At 37.5% G+C, this 24,037-nt stretch overlaps 1 protein-coding gene across 5 annotated transcripts in view; it reads right to left on the bottom strand.

The window, feature by feature from the left end:
• Nucleotides 1-1,084: 1,084 nt before the first annotated feature.
• LOC121314439 (zinc finger protein 521-like) overlaps nucleotides 1,085-24,037 on the bottom strand; it is a 186,140-nt gene continuing 163,187 nt past the window's right edge. For all 5 annotated transcript variants that reach the window (XM_041247715.1, XM_041247718.1, XM_041247717.1 and 2 more), the window contains 2 exons: nucleotides 20,197-20,312; nucleotides 1,085-1,970 (listed from right to left, as the gene is read on the bottom strand). In XM_041247715.1, the coding sequence (XP_041103649.1) occupies nucleotides 1,941-1,970; nucleotides 20,197-20,312 (146 nt within the window). In that variant the 3' untranslated portion in view covers nucleotides 1,085-1,940. The remainder of the gene's footprint in view (nucleotides 1,971-20,196; nucleotides 20,313-24,037) is intronic.

The raw sequence follows: 24,037 nt of genomic DNA, 5'->3' as shown, positions 1-24,037 counted from the left end.
GATGCCCCTTCTGTTTCTCAAGTGAAATAACTAAAATACAAGTATTTAGGTGCAATGCAAGCACAAATGAAATGCTTCATAAAAAAGGCTTTTGAAATTGGAAAATTTTTATTGGGCGATCGGCCAATAAAAATATTCCCTCTGTCTTGCCTGTTCAGGAGAAAAACCACCCGGAGTCTGGTTCGGGGAAACCGAATAAAAAACAAAAGAGAACCTACCAGAGGTTGAGGGGTACGCACAGAGAAAACAAAAGTCAACAAGGGAAACAGAGAAAGAAAAGAAATACAATTCCACGTACCCAGACCGACAAGAGGATGGTAGCTGGGATGGACACAAGTAGTTAGCTCTGGGGGAAAAGCGTGGGCAACTCTGGTATAATTCTAGTAAGGGGAGACCGGACTGTAATTAAGTCTTGCGCCTTGCGGCATAGCAGAGGCTGTGAGACAAACTTTTATTTGTAGTTTTTAATTTAAAACTTTATTTTTTGTTTTCTCTTGTTGTTTTTCCTTTTGGTAATGTAACTATGAAACATGGACAGACAACCAGGTTTTTTCTATACGTAAACCCAGATTATGACAAATTGTCACATACATTTAGTGTATCCAATTATTTTACCCCTGTAATTTTCCAGAATGGATCACAACAATCCCCACAACACTTCAAGAGAACTGCAGGTCAGCGGGCATTCTCCGATCTCACAGCCAAGCCTATTGCCTCTTTACACCCAGGAAACCAAGGCCGGCCCTGCAGGCTTCCACTTTGAGCTCAAGGGGCCAGTAGGTCTGCTGTAGCGTGGTGAGGAGCTGATGCAAAGCTCCCCATGGAGTCCCTGGTGAAGATCCATATGAATAATAATTCACCAAACTGTCAATATATGAAATATATCAAATCTGACTGATATGAAGTATTTAAAATTGTATTTGAGATAACCCTAAATGATGGTTCATCATATCATATTTGCTGAGAGCTTATTTGAGGCAATCCATGTGACTTGGGCTGTTTACCAGAATCTGATTGGAACATGAAAGAGATTTATCTATTGTAATTACATGTAAGAAATGAATAGAATACTGACTCCAGTACCTAAAGGTAAATTGGATTTATTTCCTATTGCAAAAACAATTCCAGTAATCTCCAGGTTCAGGCTGCAAAGTAAACATTAATAACAGTAGCATACAGGTTAGTTTAATCGACTTGAGATTTGGCTGTGCTGAAAATATTACAGAAGGCTTAAGCTTCTGACAGTTTCCAGAAGAAAAGCTGTGTTTCCAATCTACCTTACAACTACTGCATACACAGGAGTGCTAGCCGTTATGCTGCACATGGTTAGACCAAATCATTCAGACCACGTTCATTTAGATCAGGTCACTCTTCAGTAACAATGAGATTTATGCTTGACAACAGTCCTTATTTGTGGGGGTGGTCTGGAGCAGCTCTTCTTTATGTTATATCTGGAGAACATTAAAAAAATTTGCACTGAAACAATAGCAATATGGTCAATACCCAACTGCAATACACTTTGCTATAAGAATCTTGGCAGTCTTCTTTTCCACGCCAATGACAAGTCCTTATACAAGTTTGTTGAAACATCCTTCCTGAACATGCGGATCCCCTTCCCTTTATTTGTGATGCAATTCTTTGGAATAGGGTCTGTATCCTGGGTAGTATGAGACCACTTTAGTGACTGGCAGCTGGAGTAGTAACAACACATGTGAAATACTATATTTACATTATGTCAGTCTGGTGCTTAAAAATTAAAATACATAAACGTCCAATGTATTTTTTTTAGATGATTTTTTTTTTTTTTCTTACAATACAATGTTTCCATTATCATATACATTTGTAATGATAGTTCCGTGCAAAGAGTAAGAGTAAGAGATCCAAGATTTTTTTATTTTTATTTCGCGCAACCTTTCTCAGAGCGGATGATGTCTTCCACACTAACTGCTGTGCTGACTCATCGAATGGTTCTGTAGCAAAAAAGAAGAAAACGAGAAAGAAAAATCAATTTCAATTCAAATAAAAATAATTATCATTGAGCTTGAATACGCTTCACTTACTTTGACAAAGAACTGGATGTCTGACACCAAGAAAATGTGAAGCAATAATAAACCAAGTTAATATTACAAAATAAGTAACACACACCTTCAGTCATTAAGCGACCCTGAATTATATTATTAGGGGTTAGAGTTCATTAAAGACTTGGGTACCCCTTGTAAAAGTTTGCCATTGTAAAAGCACAGTGTAGAGTGTAATAAAGCACAGTGAAAGCAGGGAACATCATATATAAGCACTGTAAAGTTAAGAGCGGTATGGTAAAGCATATCAAGAAATGGCAAGACATGATAAACGTATAGCATAACAGTGTTAAAATGGCAAAACCTTTTCAAGGGAAATGCTTTGACAATGTGCCCCAGTGTCCCCTTCTCTTACAGTATGTTCATCAGACTCTAACTGAATGATTTAATAGTTACTTCATTCAGAAATGTAATAATCTTGAGGAAATGTTTTTCAGTTATTTGAAACTTGTAGGTACTGGCTGTATTAACAGTGTTTCCATTGTGGGTGACCTGAAATCTTTTCTGACCACAAACAAACCAAACAGAACTTTGTTTTTATGGTGCAACAGAAGGGGAACATCTTTACCACAATAATTAGTCACAAGAAAGTGTATCTGAATAGAATGGAATCAAACCAACAACCCTTTGGGTGCAAGAAAGAACCTGTACCAAGTGTGCCAGTTACTTTAAACAACAGATAGTAGCAAAGACTACCTGAAACTATATTACATGCAATACTGCGATTTCTCAATCAATTGCAAATGATACCAAATACAATTATATTTTACCAAATTAATTTGAGTGAAAAAAGGTAACATTCTTGTACTGTGTGTATATATTATATATATATATATATATATATCTATATATATATATATCATAAAACTTTGTCGTTAGTGAAGGTCTAGATCGCCTCCAGATCTAAAATGTATCTACGGGCAACCTTTGCAAACTTCACAAATTCAAACTTAATTTAAAAATTTTAGTTAGGCCGCGGCATAATTAACGTTCATCAAACTGGCTTTTTTTATTTCCCGAACATTCTAAAAACAACTAATCTGATAACATAAAAAAAACTCAATACTACACGGACTATTCAATAATTGTACATGTCCAGATAAATTATAATAAGAAAGAGTAAGACCCCAATAAATAAGTATGTTAGCAAATAATAATAATAATAATAATAATAATAATAATAATAATAATAATAATAATAATAATAATGTTTTCTCTATGTGTATGTTGTTTTTCTATTCTAATTATGTTAGGGACTATTTTCCTCAGCGGAATGTTAAATGGTGAAATATCAGAAGTTCATGGCAAATATAGGTTTTAAATATTTTTTTAAAGAGCAAATAAAGAAATAAATAATTTTCTAATAGTGCTAGAGCCCTCTTGATGCGGGCTCTACCATGTGGTAGATGACCTTGACTTTCGTTAGCGCCCTCACCCTTGGCTAAGGACGCATAACTCCAGTCGCGGTCATCTACCATCTACCATCTACCATCTACTGCACTGATGGGCTCTATCGCTTATATATATATATATATATATATATATATATATATATATATATATATATATATATATATATATATATATATATATATATATTAGTGTGCTGGGACAAACACAGGATTGTCATGTTTGGATATTCACTCATAATTTCATAATTTAAATATTCGTTCGAATATTCATTAGTTTTCAAAAAGTAATTAAAGCCATTATATTGCTCAGAAATCAGGCAGACAGTATAAACAATCCCAGGAGTAAAGAATAAGTTGTGTGGCCTTATTTTACCCCAGTGAAGTAACTACAAAACAAAGGATGCCAAATAGCAGTTCAAGTAAAACGTTGTTTTGCTTATTCCCGAAATAAATAGTACATAAAGTTGACACCACATTGTATTTATTTATTTTTTAAAACGTATTATTCATTCCTTGCCATTGCCATTTCTTCACAGTAAACAGTAGCCATATTGACACATTTTCATAGAGTAATAACAGGAGGTTTACTTGTGCCTTTTTTTTTTGCTAAACAAGCAAATGGAAACTGAAATGTAACTTTAAACACTTCAACTAAAACAAACGTGGAAATTGCACTGTAAAATGAAAGGGAAAAAACTCACCGTTTTGGTTCTTGTTTATTACATTTTTGTTTTGGTTTGTCAATTTATTCATTCCACATAACAGAGAAAGTCGCAACAAAAGTATATAATGATATACAATCTAATAAAAATCACTAAACGTTTCAAACAAGTGGGGCACTGTTTATGAGCAAGGGGTGGTGCTACTGGATTCCCCAGGGAGGAAAATTAGGTAACCTTTGTAGTGATTATGAAAATACTTTAAATGCAAAATACATTCCTAGTCGTGCTCACTTTAAAACCCGTCTTAGAATTACAACGCTAATAAAAGTATTATTGCCTAACCTGTTACGGACCTGTTTATCCAAATAGCTCCACGAGGGACTTGTATCAGTCAGAGGGTAAGCAGCTAAAATCTATAGCACTGCACCTTGAGATTTCTCCTCCCTCTAGGAGTTTAGTATTGATATTTGTTTTCTTTTTAAGAAGGCCTTCAAGCAGTCTCCTTCATTCATGTCACCTCTATGTATTGCAGCTAGAACACAGATCCCAGCAGGCCACAAAATTCCACATTACCATCAACCATTTAAACACCATGGCAGGATTCTTTTTAGCAAGGCAATTTGTTTCCGACAGGCAGAATAATAAGTCTTTTGACCTGCATAGATCTCCGACCCACTAAGGTTATCTGTGTGCATGGGCGCAGAGCTGACTTCAGATATGCCTGCTAGTTCTGCATTTTTATCTTTTGCCTACTTGAACATAAAGGTTCTTTAAGTGTGTCCGGGAGGGTCCCCAGGACCCTGGAGGCATCCCTGTTGTGAGCAATGGTGGGACCGAAGCTGCAGCGTTAATGAATGCAGACCATTACGAGTCTGGCTAGCTCCTGAGCGGTTCCCAGAAGTATATACAGTATGTGACTTAAAATGCCAGAATATTGACACAAAGCGAGCAAGGAAACCCCAAGGAAAATGACTCCTTGGATATAATGTAGGATCGTAACAGCTATTAGAGTACAAAATAAAACACTTTGGGACCTGGCTAACATGTACAGCATTCTACCTTCTCCCCAAACATCAGAAGAATTTCTCAGTGAAGGCATTTTCAAGGGCAGCATTAAAATGTTTTCTGTAGCATTTCATCCAGGCAGGCAGACAGGAGACCTAGGCTGGCAGATTTCAATCCTGACTCCTCCATTGTGATCCACACTTGTTTAATTTCTCTGGTTTTGATTCACTGCCTATTAGTTTATAAACTAAGTTGGCTATTTTAATGTGGTTTTCAGTTAGTCTTGTTTGCTGATTAACTATTTTAAAAATGGCTTTGAAATCCTACAGTATATTAGAAGCACTAAGGGGTAGATGTACTAAAGTGTTGTGCCTGTCGCAATAGCTTCAAACCAGCTGCAAACGAGTCAGAAGTCATGGGTGAAATGTTCTAAACAAGCATAATGCTATTTGCGACTTTTTAGGGAATGCTTTGAGGCATCAGTTTTTCTTTGTGGTTCAAGAATAGGTGAATATGTAACTCCTGCATAAAGTCACAAAAAGGGGGCAGAGATAGTATAGTGAAGGTTCTCAAATATTACACTGAGATGTGCAATTGCGACACTTACAATAGTATCAATTTGTTAAGAACTTTTTTAGTGTAGTTGTTTTAAACAATCACAATTGTTGCTGGCATTTCCCAGTGCGCTTTTTTCTCGTGAGTTAGCAGTTGTGCGCCAATGTATTTTTCAGGCGAACACCCAAGTACTTAATTTTCACTAAAGGCAGGGTGTACTTAAAAGCTTTGAAAACAAATTTCTGACATTTCTGGTTTCCCCAGCATAATGGCAGCAATAGACTGAACGTGTGCCACTAACCCCTCCAGCTCATTCTGAGCATCTGTTTAGGATCATTATCTATTTTGTGTCAATTGTCTAGGCTACCAAGTAGGCCAAGTTTAAAAAAAAAAATAATAATAATAATAATAATAATAATAATAATAATAATAATAATAATAATAATAAAAAATGCTAAAACCAAAGTGTTCACATGTAATCTATAAAACACAGATGATTTAAGGCCAAGTTAAAAAAAAATAAAAAAAAAATAATAATAATAATGAAAAAATGCTAAAACCAATGTGTACAATGCAGCGGCATGATTTATTTACCGGTAGGCTAAAGTAAAAAGAATGTGCACTAGGGATTCATCTGATTTTACAACTGTACTGTATACTATACAGGCCTACTGTACAGATTTATATTTTTACCTAATGTAATGTGTAGCCTACCCAAAACACATTAGTGTTATTTCAGTGCAAAGATTTACATTTAAAATGCATTGAGCACTATAAATGTATGTGTGTGAGATTTTATTGTATTGTTTTTATACCCGACACCTCTTAATGTCGGACATGCACCTTGTACTCGGTGACATGTATGGTAAGCAGAGACATGTAAGTGCTCACCTTTAAAGACTGACCATGTGCTCAGTGTTAGACATCTTAATTTAATGCAGTTTGGCGACTACTGAGAACCTAGCGCTCCTGTTCCCTCACACCTGCACGCCAGTGAGGGATGCTGTCTGAAAGTGCGAAAGAAATATGTGTGGGTATACAGCCCCTCTTGCTCCATTTTCAAGTCATGCATCTTTCCCCAGTTCAATGACATGTCTCCATAAAGTGAGGAATGACACTCTAAGCCACTCTGGGACTACAGTACTGAAATCCCCACCTTCCCCTCTATTTCAAAAGCCTTTCACAGCTACTATACAGGGTATGTGTTACAAGTTTTTGCCAGTGACTCGAAGCAATCGGGCAGAAGCAATCGGCTACTGTAGTTAAATCTAGTCCTATCAATAAAACCCCCTCCTAGAATTAACTTGTAGTCTTTGCCTATCAGTTCACTGCAGAAGTTACCAATGACAATGCATACAGGTACATCCTTTAAATGCTTTGTCCAAAAAAGCTAATAAAGAGTTATATTTTATTATATAGAATTATCAGTTAAGAATAACTGATAATTCTAATTTCATATCAATTGTTATCAATATCTAAGAAGAATATCCCCCCAAAAATGATATTTAGTATTATATTGATATGACATTTGTGAGGTGCATGAAACTTATGGTGGAGATACTTCATTACTACAGGAGACTATGGGTGTCAAACTATTCATTATCAACTCTGTGCTCTTTCAGTTTTTTTTTATCTTTCTGTAGACTCCCTTTTATCCAAATTTGTCTTCAAAACTACAATACCATGTCTGCAATGTTGTAAGCACAAGTTTACCCTCGCAGAGCACAAGCTTACCTGATATTAAAATAAGGAAATCAAATGACATTGAAAACACATTAAAACACCATCTATCTACTGTTGTTCAAACACTACCAAACACAGTTAGCTGCCTCCTTTACATTTTCTCAGTCATTCTGTTGCTTCAATAATGACACCAATATGTTATCCAAAGAATGCAATTCTGGTACCATTTGGGCTCATATTTGACTCATAGCTTCCACACAAGGCTGCCTGGAAACCATCTAAACTATTGATAAAAGGCAAGCTTTTATCATTTTATACTGCACATTTAAGATTACAGATACAAATTTACAAGCTCAATGTTTGAAAAAAAATGTGTGTTGATGTTTAAAGGTTTTTTTTTTTTTAAATTAGAGAGAACAAAAATAAAAATAAAAAAAACATCAATGGTAACACTGTTTTGCAGTTGCTGCAGCTAAAACGGCGATGTCGTGCAGTTTAAACTGTGGCATGACTCAGTTTCTCGTACGCTCCCACGTTTCAGTACATCACTGAAAGAGATTACATCTGGTACTAAACAGCTGGTAACACTTATGAGAAAAAAAAACAAGTTACCAACCCAAAATTACTGGAGCTTTATTGATTGTCCAAAAAATCCAACAGTGTAACCTTTAATGAGAATTTTAACTAACCCTCTAGAGTTTCACTTGTTCAAATGTGCAGTCTTTCTCAGATTGGGCTGAATAAATACTTCAACATGTCACAAATGACTTATCGGGCATAATGCTTTGATGATCAATGTAATCCTTTTTTAAGCAAACCTCGTTATGCTAAAGCACAGTTCAATCTCACCATGCACATGTCTTCCAGGGTAACACGCCACTTGCTACCAAAATATTGTTCGACATTGTCACACCAGTGGTACACATACTCTACTGCATTTATACATCTTCCCTTCTAAAAGTTCACCACAGTATTAATGGCTGGTGGTGGTGGTTTCTACAGAAGATATTTCCAAAACCCTCAATAATGGATTGAGTGTTCAGCCATTACTATTTAGAAAAATAACGACTCTTTATTAAGCTGCTTTGCATTCCGTGCGCAGGAACTCAGTAACCAAAATTAATTTTGAGTCATCAGTCAAGACTTTAATTAAGGCATACTACAACCATGGCTGAGAAGAGCAAGATGGTTGTTTGACTGCAAAAAAGAAGCATACATCCACATCCACTTGAACCACTTAATTAGAGTCATGCTGAATATATTTACATTAAAGAGTAAACAACAAGAGAAATGGCATTTTGATTCTCCCTACCTTTTTATGAAGTTGAAATACTTTTTTTAAAGCATTTATTCTTAATGTTTTGATTTAACTTTAAAATTCACTGTCATATCATCTGCTTATAAGACTGTAACCTCCTTGTACATACTTATGATTTACCATGCTTGCTTGTGCTTTGCCATAACTTTACTAAGTTATTACTTTGCTTTACTACCCTTTGTTATACTCTGACCAAGGTAAACTTGTATAGGAATAGATATGTTTTAGATCTTATCCTACAAACAGAGACAAAGTTAGGCTTTTGGTTGATGGTATATGAAGCCTGGCCTTTCTAAATGGATATTCTGGGACAGACAGCTTGGTTGTCTACTGGGGATTCATTCAAACTGTTGAGCTTCTAGACAGCCAATGGTTACCAGAACAGAGTAAAACACATTGATTGCCTTTTATTTTGTTACTGCTGGCTCTGTCTCCTTGGAAACTGACCATCTCACTTGAAGTGTAACCCTTGAGATCCGCTAGCTATACTGTATACTGTGATTAATATGTACCCATCGGCTTCCCATGTAAGGCGAATTACTGTATGGGATACTGAAACAAACAGGTACATTCTGGACATTGTGAGGGTTAGAATTTGGCTTTACTGTTGTTTTTGAAAAGAAAGGAAAGACTTTGGGCCTGGGCCTAGGAACAAATTGCCAATTCAGCCAGATAAAACAAATATGTCAAGGGAAAAGCTCATTAAGAACAACTGAGTGGGGATGTTGTTATTTTGTTTTGATTTCAAATCCTTTGAAAAGAAGCAGTCTTGAGTTTTTAGACAGAGGAAAGTCCAAAGGGTTTGTTTGGCAGTCTGTGTTTGTGTGTGTGTACGGGGATGGGCATTCCTTCATAAGGAATAATTATGCCATTCTTCAGATAAATCTTTTGTAGTCATTTTCTTGAGGCATCCTGACAATGTATTGATTCTAGCTAAATTAAGTTGCTAACTTGCCAAGTGACTCTTTTAAGCAAGTAAACCCCATTCAATTATGTCTTTATTGAGTTTGCCTGAATGTACATTAAATAAAAAAGGCCTTGGTGTTTTGAAAGCTTTTGTTAAAAAATGCAGGCTTTTGTCCCAACCCCGGCATTCCTGTTAAGTGGTTTCCACTATACACCCTTTTGTGTCCTTCACAAAATGCACCTAAAGCCCAGGCACTTTAATGGTTTTAATAATCAGGTGTCCTTCATGTGCTGCAAATGCTAAGCAACTAAGGGATGATTGAGTTACCAGCATCAGAATAGCCTGCTGTCACTCACACAATACAGCTGCACTGTATACTATTCCTCCAGCCCTCTTTATTCCTGTGTTGCTAAGAATACACTTCTAATTATATCACAAGGTTCACGTATGAATGCTATAGCACAATCCTAACATATTCAGTGCCAGTCTCTATCGTCTGTATGCAGCGTAGCTGGCACATGAATTCCCCTATGTATACAAACACAAACAGATAATTCTTGAAAAAAATGACTTTGTAATACTAGGGAATGATCAACATTGGGCCACATTCTTTAGAAAAACTATCAATCAAACAAACAAACAACAAAAAACACAATATGAATATGTTGTAAAGCTGATTAAAAAATCTCAGACAGTATAATTATAACTGTTGGATTTATTCTCAACACACATAGTTTTATCTTTATTATTGGAGCCATTGATTAGCAGCAGAACTCATATGTTATATCAAAGCCAACTCAATGTTAGCATTTTTTTTCAAATATAGGGACCTTCACCTCCTTATATATATATATATATATATATATATATATATATATATATATATATATATATATATATATATATATATATATATATATATATATATATACTACCGCTGCCATAGGACTTCTCTAAGCACCACTGTCTAATGAAGGCATCTGCTGGGTAAAACTAGGCAGGAGCAACCTTAAGTTCACCCACAGCCTTGGCTTCCTAATGCATGCCCCTGGATCAGCAGGGTGCTTTTGCTTAACTAGTAAAGGGCAGCTCCAACCCTTATTTATCTCCTCAGGGAGGAGCTGGCCACCCCATTACAAAGAAAAATCATCCCCAAGCCAGCATGACTTGAAACCCCAAAACTAGCCTGCTTTATCCTTTTTGTCTGAACAATCTACACTCTAATATTTTTTTTAACTCTAATAAGGAATGATGTAAATAACTTCTCTGACCCCTAATTCAAAGCAGAAATATTGAAACAGCAAAGGCATTTCCACCCACAAGCACATACATCTCTCTCAGCAGACATGTTTTTTTTTTTTTTTACTCAATGAGAATCGGTCTAACAAGACTTGCTAAAATGGCTGTGGTAAAGTAATATTCACTTTCTACTGCTTGTATGGACATTCTGCTTCTGCTTCTCTGATTAAGCATCTCATATGAGAAAATATTTAAGCAGAACTTTAAAGGCTACCTGTTCTACAAGCTGTTGCAGTATTACAATGTCTTGTCAGACACGATACAGAATCTATTTCTGTTCAGTAATTACTGCAATATACATCTGTGCTTTTGAGACTGCCATAATGAGAAGCATTTCTATAAAGCTTTGACTACATAAATACACTGAACTGTCAATAGGGTAGACGGCAGCCAGGATGGCACTGATTTGACTTGACGAATAAACAAGATGTTTTAATTGTTCCTGAGTGATAAGAATTAGAAAGGGAGGTTCTCCAGAATGGCCCACAGAATCATTACATTGGGGCTGTTCCTTGTGACTGCTTCCCAGATCTGACTGGTTGCCCATCATCACTAAACAGAACATAAAATCATGATTTTTTTTAGCAGTGTGTATCCATTACATGTCAAGAACATGCACTACTGTATATCAGTCACCTGAGGGGTAGTTCAGACATAGCCCACAAATCCAATCCATCAGACATTAATACGATATTAATTGACTGTGTGCAACTGTTCATTTCTAACATCTATATTCCTAAATTGCCAGACCATCCGTTATCTTATCAGAGTTGAAGTCTGTACTGTTTTTCTGGGGATTGGATGAGTTTTGGGCCATATGGAAGATCGCTCTCTTTCAACTCCCAATAATTTCTCCTGCGGTGATCAGTTTGCACATTTTTTGTTCTAGAAGGAAGAGCAAAATGTTAATGTTACAAAACTTTAAAACAAGAAATAACAGAATGCTAATGTCAGAGCTCTTAGCTGTTTCTTGCTAGTTCTGTAATCTTAGCAAGATTGTTTTTCCTTTTACAGAAATATTGCAAAATTGAATAAACGCTTATTGAATCAGGCCCTTGGCATTCCTGGGAGGTCCAACCCAGAATAGTTTCTGAGATCTAATGAAATCAGAATTAAAAAAGTATGGCTGCAGGCTATCAAGACTGACACAGGAGAGGGTAGCAGAAGCCATGGAATCTATTTGGACTTGATGCAGTAAATACAACTACAGCATGACAAAAGGCTATTAGCTATCAGACAACCAGAAATATATGTATTTTTTTATTTAAATTTTATTTTTTATCTCAAGACAATTAAGAACTTAATCTAAAACTTAATGGAACAACATGATATGGAACCGTGTATCCTTTTCGAAGAAGAAGAAGAAGAAGAAGAAGAAGAAGAAGAAGAAGAAGAAGAAGAAGAAGAAGAAGAAGACGACGACACACATGCTAAATCAGATGAAGTGGAAAATGAGTAAGTAGATCCTGAAAATTCCTTTTAAATCACTGGACTAACACTTTTAAAATAATGCCTATAAATCTATAGCCATCACATTAAGTGGCAGTATAGTAAAGAAATACCTAGATTCACTGTGTGTTAACTAACTTCTTACATAAATATAGCCTGGTCAAGAGCCAATAACTCAGACAAAATAGGTTGCCATGATTGTGATATTCTTATGAACCATATTAATTGTTATCACATTGATTAGTAGTTCTGAAGATATAGTTATAATAGGAGTGTGACATCACGACGGAAAGACAGTTAGTGCAAGCATTCCTCAAAGCCGTTGAAAAGTATTTGTCAAGGTTCCCTCAAGACAACAGATATGCTTTAAACAGTGACACGGTGGGTCTAATTTTTCCGTTCTTCAGAAAATAAATGAAATTACTTTTATACTACCGTTTTTGACAGAACTTTGATCTGTTATGATGCTTGTTTCCCTTAAAGAATGATGTAGAAAGTATGGAGCAGTACTTGTATCCGGGGTTCTTTTATCATAAACCTTTACAGTAGACTCCCCTCTGGTTTTGTTTTGCTTTTAATGTAGACACTTTCAGCTCTAATGGAACTCGTAAATACTTTGTACTATATATCATTATCATTAACCCACTGAGTCAAGCCTCAACACTATACTAGATGCTGGTTATCTATGTATGGTTGCATTCAAAACCAAAATTTAAAACCATGACAAACTATGGTAAACAACAGCACAACAAAAGGTGACAGATGTAACCCCGGTTCCCTGAAAGAGAAGATGACAAACAACCATACCTGCCACAGGTGAGGTTCTTACTGAGCACTTTATGTCAAAGCTGCCTATAGGCCCAACCGGGGAGTGACGTCCTCGGTCCCACCTTCTGCAGTTTGTTGGTCGTCTTCTCTTTCAGGGAATCGTTCCCTTTCAATTTGAAGACGACCAACAACCATACTTTTGGGAAATTAGATGACAGTATGTGTCACAGGCAGACGCCATCATCTCATCCACTCCCATACCGCTGGCACGAATGTATGGCCAGGGGAGATAGGTGTGTCCATCAAGGCTGACTTTGGCGTTAGGCCTGAGATAGCCATCTGCGCGCCATTAGTGTCTCGCCCACTTACTGCTCCTTGAAGAAGACCGTGAGTGGCTGCAAAATCGTTGGGCTGTAACCTGTGCACAGGGAATGTCCTGTGAAGGACTCAAGGGCAAATGGAGGAGAGGGGAGGTTGGGGCTCCCAGTGCCGCAGAAGGTCCAGCTGATCTAACCGAAGAAGTCTCACCTGTGAACTCTGCTAGTCTCCTGTGCAGAGTCCTTTCCTGGGACTGCGCATATTGGGCAGAACATCTTGTCATTTATGGCAGAGGAGGCATGTTGCATGCCCAAGCACTGTACACAGAGATGTTTGTCCTATGGGAGAAGCTTCCCTCCACAGGACGTGCAAGGGTGAAAACCAGACATCATCGACGTGTCGGTGGCGGGGCACCGAGTCACAGAATGTCTAATGTGCAGGGAACGAAGGGCATTGAAGCACCAAGGCTCTGGGACACCAAAGCACAGAGGCACCGAGGCCGAGACACTGGAGGCACCGAGCATTGAGTAAGAAAGCACCAAGGGTATTGGGCTGGGTGTCTGGTCTGGACCGCATGCAGTCACACAACCGAGGCAGCGTGTACCTTGCAACAGCGTGGAGCACTGCCTACAAACAGTTGCAGTCTGAACCGCGTGCAGTCATACAGCTGATGCAGCGTGTAGCATACAGCGGACAGGAGCACAGTCTACAGTCAGCCAATACACCGGGGTGGGTGGGTCGAAATGTCCATGGAATCTACTCTACAGTGGGTCATGGTAGAACCAGACCCAGTGGAGGAAGCACACATTTTTTTTAATTTTATTTTTTATTACTGCAGGCAGTGAAAACACACACTCACTCACACAGTAGAAAAAAACCACAATCAACACAGCAGAAGCTAAAGCGGTGGGCTTTAGACCACGTGCAGCGAGTGGGCATGCCGAGCTAACCGAGAGTAGCTGACTCAACAGTGGGCGCGTTGCAACCTGATCTCGCTGGAGGATTACGTCTCTCTCTTCTTGTTTTTTTTTGGTTCGCAAAGAGCAGAGGAAAAAGACAATACACACACAGCAAACTGTTAGGTTAGTGAAAAGCAGACGGTGATCACTGGGCGATGTAGGCTGTTGAAAAGTTTTTTTTTTTTTTTTTAATAAACAAAAGTGTTTTAGCTCAGTCCTCAGAAGGGAAGTTTCTGATTCCACGGAAGTGGAGAGCAGACTTTCAGCAATAAATTGCCAGGGGACTCCAGAAAACTCAGTTAGAGCTCTTTTAAAGACTCAATCACAGCCACTGGTAAAGTTTAGTTATACCTATCATATTAACCTGGTTGTGAGAAGCAAAAGAGGACGTGATCTCCGTGGAGTGACTACTTATTCTCTCGGTGGGTGGGACCGAGGATGTCACTCCCTGGAGGGGCCTATCGGCAGCTTTGACATTAAAATGCTCAATAAATACCTGACCTGTGGCAGGCAGTTCCCAAAAGTATGGTTGTTGGTCGTCTTCGAATTGAAAGGGAACCATAGTATTGTAATGGGAAAATGAAAAATAACCACACACACTTATCATGGTAAACCTTTATTGATGGAAAACAGCAAGGTTTGCAAAAAAGATAAATAATGATGCCCTTTAACTGTCACTTCTGTTCCTCACCCTCTTGCTCGTTACCCTACAGAAAAAGACTGAGAGGCTTCTATACTGTGACTTCCAGTGACACGCCTGCTCTGTGGCTTTCCACCTCCTGGGCCACTGCCTTTCACAAGCAGTAAATTCAACCTCATTTAAGTCTTTTGTAGGGCTGACCTGTGGTATTACAGCCAACAACACACCTAATCAAAAATCTAAGAGATCACGTGAGGTTAGTTTTTGGTATGGTAAAAAACAACCAAACCATCCACACCATCAACAAAGGCAAGGGCACATTATACCATATGGATTAAAACTACTAGGTATTAGCTACGGATTATTGCACAATTAAAGGTTAGGTTGTCTATAAAGCCTTCCATCAAAGAAGCTCCCCAATTAAACCAAGTTGCCTGTAGCGCATTAGGAAAAGTCAACCTCATGCATCTACTCTCAAAGCTCTATTATATAAACATTCACTACTTTTTAGCACATTCTGCAAAAAATAAAGGTGCACAAGACAAAATCTCTTTTCTTCCTCTGAACACCATTTCCATTTCAACCCCAGAGATTTTGCCACATTACTGACAGTTTGCTGAAACCATGTCACATTGGCTGGATTTGTGAAAGAAAAAAACCCTTTTTGAACACTGATCAAGAGCAGTTTAACAAATTAAGTGTGCAGAACATATAGTGCTATAATTCTATGAATGTAACATGCAGTCCCTTTATATTATATACATGTTGCATGTTGTATGCAAGATGAACCGTATGCTCACAGTAATAGTCTTCTATATATTACAATATGGTATTATACTGTACATGGTGTTGTATTGACTGGTGAGCTCTATACAAGTTGTGAGTGCTGTACATTATGCTTGCACTATAAAAGGTATGGTAGCAGCTCAGTCATATGCTTTACATACAAGGTGGCCGTTATACATGTAATATTCTGAATATTACTCCAATAAAAAAGATACAATGGGGCTATCAGAACTAACAGGCAAGTTAGCAATAAAACCATCTATTTAGGGTTTAGTTTTACAGTATTTAAACTGAAGAAATAACATAATATTTTGTGTTAGAAGAATTTTTCCTCTTAAACTAATTAACACAGCAGTGCTTACATCACAGCACCTGCACGGGAAGACTTGGGAACAGTAATCATACACCATTATAAAGATAACTTTTTTTTGTCAGCTGTTTACTTTATATAGGAAGTCACAATCTGTTACTGTTTTAGGTATGTATAGTTAATTTCAACAGCTGTCTCAAAGCACGATCAACTCCCCTAACACCAACTCCCCAGTCTAACATGCACAGCTTCAGAGACTCAAAACAGTGGTGTGCAAAGTTACTGTTTCTGCAGTCTGGTCGGCCACGAGCCAGACAATGAATCCAATTTTTCATTCTGTCATTATAAATATTCCACCACTGACGGTTCTGATTTGTCTGCAGTTGTGGTTAAAGCAAAAGGGCCTGCTGGTGAAGAGTGAAGAAAAAAAAAATGAAGATGAAATTAGGGATTAGAAGAAGCCCAATTATTATTCATTTTCACAGGAAATAGACAAAGAAAAAAAAAATGGACATTTGTACAATAAATTTAGCTACAGTGTAGCCCAGGTGCTGAAACATTTACTCCATTCTTCACCTGATAGCTTCTCATAAAATATCTGCTCTCTGTCTATCTTATAGTACACAGGAGCACCTCTGGAGAGTTGAAAATAGTAGTTTAAAGCTCACTTCAGTGTCCGTCTGTGTTAGATTGCACTCCTCCGGACCCCTACTGATGGAGGCCTAGGGGAAAGGCTCAGGAGTTATTTAATCAGGGGGGTCCTCTGAGTGCTGATTAGAAAGAAGCCCTTCCATTGTCCATTTTCAGAACAGAGGCTGAATTGGCCTGCCCCTCACCGGCTCCAATTCACGGGAAGAAATTTCACCTGTCACAGAGTTTGTCAGGACTTCAGAATTCAAAATCTCACCGCCAAATAAATAAAATATCATCCTTGCCTCTCAGCCTGGCCTGGCAACTTCCCCAGCTTGAAGCTGATCTTTCACCTCCTAGATCACAAAAAAACAGCTTGACTCTCGGCCAAAGTGTGTTCTAATTTCTAGCTTTTTTTTTCTCTCGTCCCCTGCTAGTCTTGAATCCTCTCCTGAAGAAATAAGAGTGCTTCTTTCATAATTCAGGTATGTTGAACACTCAACTGTTTCCCAGCTATGTCTAACTTGGTGTATTAAAATTGTGTATTGCAGATATTATTTATTGCAAGAATATGTCGAAGAAGCATATGCATAGGAGCATAAGGCACAGAACGCTGTCAATGCAACATATAACATACAGAATTGACAACATGTTCTATTTTTATCTTTTGTACAAATTTGGGGATAATTGGTATAAATAATATCAATCAACAGTGCTGCAACATCAGTAATAACCAGAGAGACAGTATACATATAATTTAAACAAATCTATACCAATTACCATGTCTATACATGGTATACAAATCAAATGTCTATACAAATCTATACCAATTACCATCATACAACCACAAATACCCCATTTCCATGAACCATATAACCCGGGTATGTGCTCGAGTTTGCCCCCCACACCTCCATTTCCATATTTTTAAATTACTCGAGTTGGCTCCCAATTCGGAAGGGAGCCCAAATTCTCTGGTTTGATTTCACTCACCAGGCTGGCCTGAATTCTAAAGTCAGAATTCAGGCTGGGAGGAAATTACATCACTAAATGTCAATCAAAAATATTGTAGAGGGCGGGAACATACTGCTTAATGTGACATTTTGGCTGGTATTAAAGTTGGCAGATTTGCTACTTTGGGGGATTTTGACGGTTTTTGCATTGCTGTTTTTCACTAAGCAAAAAGATTTCAATAAATGTTTGAAATCTGTCTGCTAAAACAGTATCTCATTTACAGTAACTTGTTATACTAGCATCCACAATGTCACTGCAGGAACTTGGAGACCAACATAGTTAGACTAGCAAGCACTGGTAAAATCAGCTCAGTTTTAAACAGTGAAGAACTAATTTATTTTAATGTTTTGGTTTGTTTATGGACTTTGAGATACATGCACGGCGGGTGTCTTTGGTAGTATCTATGACATATCAACAGTAACAATCTTCCATTTTGTTGCTGTTTCATAAACAATTTTGGCTGTTACTTAATTAAACCCTTGTAATAAAATAAAATAAAAAAGAACATGTAAAATGCTTAACATTAAAAAGAACAGTCCTACTACAGGAGCAGGTGCAGTTTACACTGCCTCTAGGTTTCTGATCGCCTCAGATCAATTCCAGATTTGTGATGGAAAAGTTTGGTCTACTTTTTATGTTTTCAAGCAAATTGGCTTGCAAAACTGCCACTGTCATATACACTTTGGCACCTGACGCATTATTTCTCTTGTCCAGCACTTCTTTCCCTGTTCTTCATGCCAGTCTGCCAGAGGTACTGCGTGAAAAAAATTCAAAAGAATATTGAGATTGATTTATCTTTTAAATCACTGACAATTTAACTGTAATACCGTCTGCAGCGAATGTACATCTTGACTCACTAGTATTTTCTGCCCAACTCATGAGATAACTCGGGTAACTAGGAAAAGCATGGAAATGCCTCCTTTTTCACCAACTCCAGTATTCCATCAACTCGAGTTCTGGGAGAATTCAGACCAATTCCAGCCCACTCAAGTCTTGAGTTGGCTGGCCACGGAAATCAGGTACAAGAGGTTCAAACCAGTATAAAATGACAAAATAACTATATATATAAAGGACAGTTGGTTTTGTCCTTTTCAAAATTATTTTCTTTGTGTTGTTAGGCATCCCATTGACATAAAAAAAAAAAGAAAAAAAAAAGAAAATGACCATATCAATTGAATGAACCTTGCTACTGGCAGTTAATAGTTCAAAGTTAGGTTTATGCAAAAAAAAAGAAGAAAAAAGAGACATCCTTTATCCTCAGTTGGCTGTAAATAATTAAAAGCTGGGCTTGCAAAAAAAAAGGTTTTCTTTATGGAACTGTATGTTACACCAATATTATGGTTGGCATTTCAGCATAATTAACTTGAACAAACTGCTGATTCCTAGGGCTAAAAGAATGAATTAAAAGTAACATTTTTCAGATAAGGAATTTAGGTAGAATCATACAGATATGCAAAGACCTACTGCAAGAGGCTTGGCTGCTTCTGTATCAAGAATGCATGAAATAGCATGATAAGTGTTCTCTCTCACACTATAGCACGTCAGGAGATTGTAGGACCTGTGTACCAAATAATAACAATCCAACTTTACTATAGGTTCAATTATAAAAACAAATAAATACCCCATTCTCAAGCTATAGCCTTCTCCATTACGTATTACTACCTTCTGGACCATCATTTCAAAGTGTTCACTCCAGGCTTTAAGGTGCTACAGTGTATAAGACTAGTGTTGCTGTTATATGTGCTACTGTATGTAGAGGAATATTGTTATCTAGGCAGAGCTACAACATAATGTAGACAATATACTGATATACAGTCTTGGTATTAGCTATTGCCACTGAACAAGAACAGTACATCTAAGTACTCTTGTTCAGTTACTATCTTCACATAAATCATAAAATAGCTCTCCTGTCACATTCTGGATTAGAAGTCACTCAAGATTGTTTTGATTTTAGTGGGAAATATCTTGACAAATCCTAAACAGCGTCCAGCAACATTGTTTACTTGAAATAGTTTCTTGGAAATGAAAGCAAACCATACTGAATTAAAAGGGAAGCAGCAGTCCCCTTTTTACCTTTCAAATATGTTCAATCCAGCCAGGACTAACCTCAATCAAAAGAACTATTAAAGTGATCCAGAAGTTCCCATTCTTTGTTGGATAGCTTTCGACCAGCACCGCCAGAGTCTGCAATTGCATTATGCAGATCTGAAAACCTCACACCAGACTTACTGAACAGATGAAGCTATCCTACAGATGTTGCTTTTGTGTTTGTGAGATTTGTCAAAAGTGTACTCTAAAATATTAACTATGAAGGTGTGCACCGAGCATGCTTCCAAAAGCTGAACAAGTCAAAGTTACGAAAAGTCAAGCCATCCGCTGGCCTTTCAGCATCGAGTGGTACAGTACCTGTAGCTCTGTCTGGAAGAAGAACTTCTGGGGGCATTGCGAGCAGTCGTAGATTTTGTCCTCTTGACCGTGAGCAGAAAAGATGTGGTGCTGCAGTTTGCTGGCCTGAACAAAAACTGCAATGGTAGAAAAAGGGTAATTGTTATTGGATTATCCTTGCAAAATCTAAAAAGGTCACAGATAAGATTATTGATCGTTTCCTTTATTAATCAATATATTTCACCCATTAAGATGCCACTTTTAATATCATACAACATTAGAACATGTACATACAGTGAACAAATGCAGAACCAAACCAGAAGGGCTAGTGATAATGTTGGCCAAGTCTTGATTATCACTCCTTTTAGACTCACTGTTTGTTCATAATGACGTTTTTAAAATCAATTTTCTTACCCCTTATTAACACAAGCAACATCAACATCACCCCTCGCCCCCCCCTTCTCGTGTTTAGATTGTTTTGTTTTTTTACACTTATTTCCACTTCAAATAGAATTAAAAGTTCCCCATGCTAATGCTCTATAGCGTGCTACATGACAAATATGAATCATGGATTAAAGTGAAACTAAAAAAAATAAAATAATGATGTGATGAGTTATCATCCCAAGAGAAGGTTAACCAGTTCTAGCATTGCTCATGCCAATAAGAAAATAGATTTCATAATCTCTTCTTTAAGTAGGACAGTGGGCCTGACACAATTCTCTTCATTGACAGCATACATCTAAAAATGCTAGCCATACAATCAATATTCTATTACAATTCTATCAAGCACTTGAGGTTCCAGGAATTATTAAAGGATTGCAAGCATGCACAGTAAGTATGAAACTCCATGAGTGGCCAAAATTGAACATTTTCTATTTTAAGGAGGTAAACAACTAAAATCTTTAATATTTTTTAAGAGTGGTTCATCTTCAGTGTCACTTAAAACAAGATGAATATTTTGATTGCCTCCAAAGTTGGCATGTTTTAACTAAGAACAAATAGAAAAACATAAAGAAAAATTGGAAATCACTTCTGCCAAAACTGTACATTCAGGATGTTACTGTATAAACTTAGACCCCGTTCACACTACTGGGCCCCATATTTAGTTCTGGAACCCCGTTCACATTTGTGTTTTAAGGTGCCTTTGCACGTTCACATCTGTGACTGAAAAGCGGGCCTAAAACGTGGCGAACTGCTTGTTTTTTTTTTTTTTTATGGAACAATAGCCTGCACTCAGAATAGAAAAACTACTGGGATATACAGTAATCCTTTTTGTATCCTTTTGTCTTTTTTTTTTTCAATGCAGCCCAGTAGCAATTTTATGATATACAGTAGAAGTATGTTTGCAGAAGTATTCACCTCCCTGTAAAGTTTTCACATTTTGTTGGCACTTGAACGTACTCCATGACAGTTTTAAATTAGACTTTACATGTAGAATCTACACAAACTACTCCACATTGGTAAAGTTAAAAAAAAGCATATAGAATATAAATAAGTAAGATTTACAGAGAAAAACAAATTAATCTCAGCTGCATAAGTATTCAACCCCTTTGCTACTGCAGCCCTAAATCAGCTCAGGTGCAAATGATTTGTTTGAAAGGTCACACAATTAGTGAAATGGTTTCAGCCTGTGTGTACTCAAAGTGATTTAACTTGTAGATAATTTCCCTCAGGTATATAAAGACTTTCAAGCTGCAACGCACAGTGATCCAACAAAGCAACCATGAAGACCAAGGAGCTTTCGAAACAAGTCAGGGATAAAGTGGTAGAGTGGCACAGAGCACGAGAAGGGTACAGGAAAATGTCAAAGGCACTGATTATCCCTCTCAGCACTGTCAAGTCCATCATTAAGAACAGGATGATGCATCATACTACCCAGACACTACCCAGATCAGGTCGCCCTCCCAAATTGAGCAGCCGGGCAATCAGGAAACTGGTTTGGGATGTCACTCTGAAGCCAACAACGAGCTTGAGAGATCTGGAAAGTTCTGTGTCTGAGATGGGAGTCAGTGTTCACACATCAACAATAAGCCAGTCCCTACATAAAGCTGGCATGTATGGATGGGTGGCAAGAAAGAAGTCATTACTCAAAAAGCCTCATCTTAAAGCATGTATGGACTTTGCGAAAAAGCATGAAGATGAAATGCAGACATGTCAAAAAAGGTTTTGTGGTCAGACGAGACAAAAATGCAACTTTTCGGTCTAAATTCCAAGTGTTACGTCTGGCGCAAGCCCAACACTGCACATCACCCAGTCAACACCATCCCAACTGTCAAGCATGGTGGTGGCAGCGTCATGTTATGATGATACTTCACTTCAGCACAGTCTGGGAAGCTTGTCAGGATAGAGGGGGGAATGGATGGTGCAAAGTACATGCGAATCCTTGAAGAAAACCTGTTTGAGTCAGCCACGACTCTGAAACTGAGGATTAAATTCACATTTTAGTAGAACAATGTCCTGAAGCACAAAGTCAAAGCCATACTGGAGTGGTTGAATAAGAAGGGAATTATTGTTCTTGAGTGGCCCAGTCAAAGTCCTGACTTGAATCCAATCAAAACTTTATGGCGAGACTTGAAGATTGAAGTCCATCAACGATCCCCAACAAACTTATCAGAATTGGAGCAATATTCCCATGAAGAATGGGCAAAAACTTCACCATCCTACTGTGCAAAGCTAGTAGAGATCTATCCAAAAAGACTCACAGGGGTAATTGCTGCAAAAGCTGCTTCTACCAAGTACTGACTTAAGGGGCTGAATACGTATGCAACCAGTCAATTTCATTTTGTACATGTTCTTTGCAAGTTTTGCTGACATTTAACCTCCTCCTCATATAACAGTGTTCAGTTTAACCACTACAGCTTTGAATAAAAAAAGTTTGTTTGAAAAACTGCATACATTATTTGCAATTCAACAAAATGTGACATTATTGGTACGGGGTGAATACTTCTGCAAACCAGTGTATATTCAAAAAAAAAAAAAAAAAAAAAAAAAAAAACAAGGACTATTTTGGCTTAGTGTTATGGTGTGATGGTCCAAGCTTACCCCCACCCACAATCACATTATTCTTATAAGAACACAGAGGTATTTAGAACGTAGGAACCAGCAACTTGCTAGTGCTGACTGGTATAAATATTTATTTTCGTAATGAATACTTCACGCAGATTGCAAATAACTATTAGGTTGTACACGATGACTGACATTCACAAAACAAACTCACAACTGACCACCTAATAGTACTACTGCTCCCTCCTAAAGAAAGACACAGCACTAAATAATCTTAAATACATTACACATGTTTCTTCTCATTTATACTTATTTGTTTAACCTGCATGAATACCGTCTTTGTTTACAAACACAATCATTAAACTATTCTATCGTTTACTCATTATTATTAGGCTTCCATGACCATAGTGTTATTGCTGGGATTTTTCTTCTTCTTCTTCTTCTTCTTCCCACCAAAAATTGCTTGAAAACTGACGAAATTCGGTAGGACAGTAGATGCTTATGGGAACTTGGTAAATGTTAATTTAACATATGTTGTAGGTCACATGGTTTGGCTGCCATATTGGATTACTTGTTGAGGGATAGTCCAAAATTAAATGGTGTTCGTAAGAAGCTGGTAGGTTGTGTGGTATGGCGGCCATGCTGCATGACATCATAATCACACGGTACAGACGTCATAATCACAAACTTTTATGCAGCTGTACCGAGACTCGATTGCTAATCAATCATTCAACTGGAGTCGCCATACAACTGCATGTGAATTAATAAAGTGCAATTCCCAGTGCTTGCATATTATTATATTTTACCTGCACGTGAAGTGCTGTGCAATCCTCATGCCTAAATACAAATATACATTTTA

The sequence above is a fragment of the Polyodon spathula genome, chromosome 4 (genome assembly GCF_017654505.1).
Source record: "Polyodon spathula isolate WHYD16114869_AA chromosome 4, ASM1765450v1, whole genome shotgun sequence".
NCBI classification, from domain to species: Eukaryota; Metazoa; Chordata; class Actinopteri; order Acipenseriformes; family Polyodontidae; genus Polyodon; species Polyodon spathula.
Note: the sequence above shows the minus strand (reverse complement) of the source record. Positions and strands in the feature narration are given on the sequence as shown.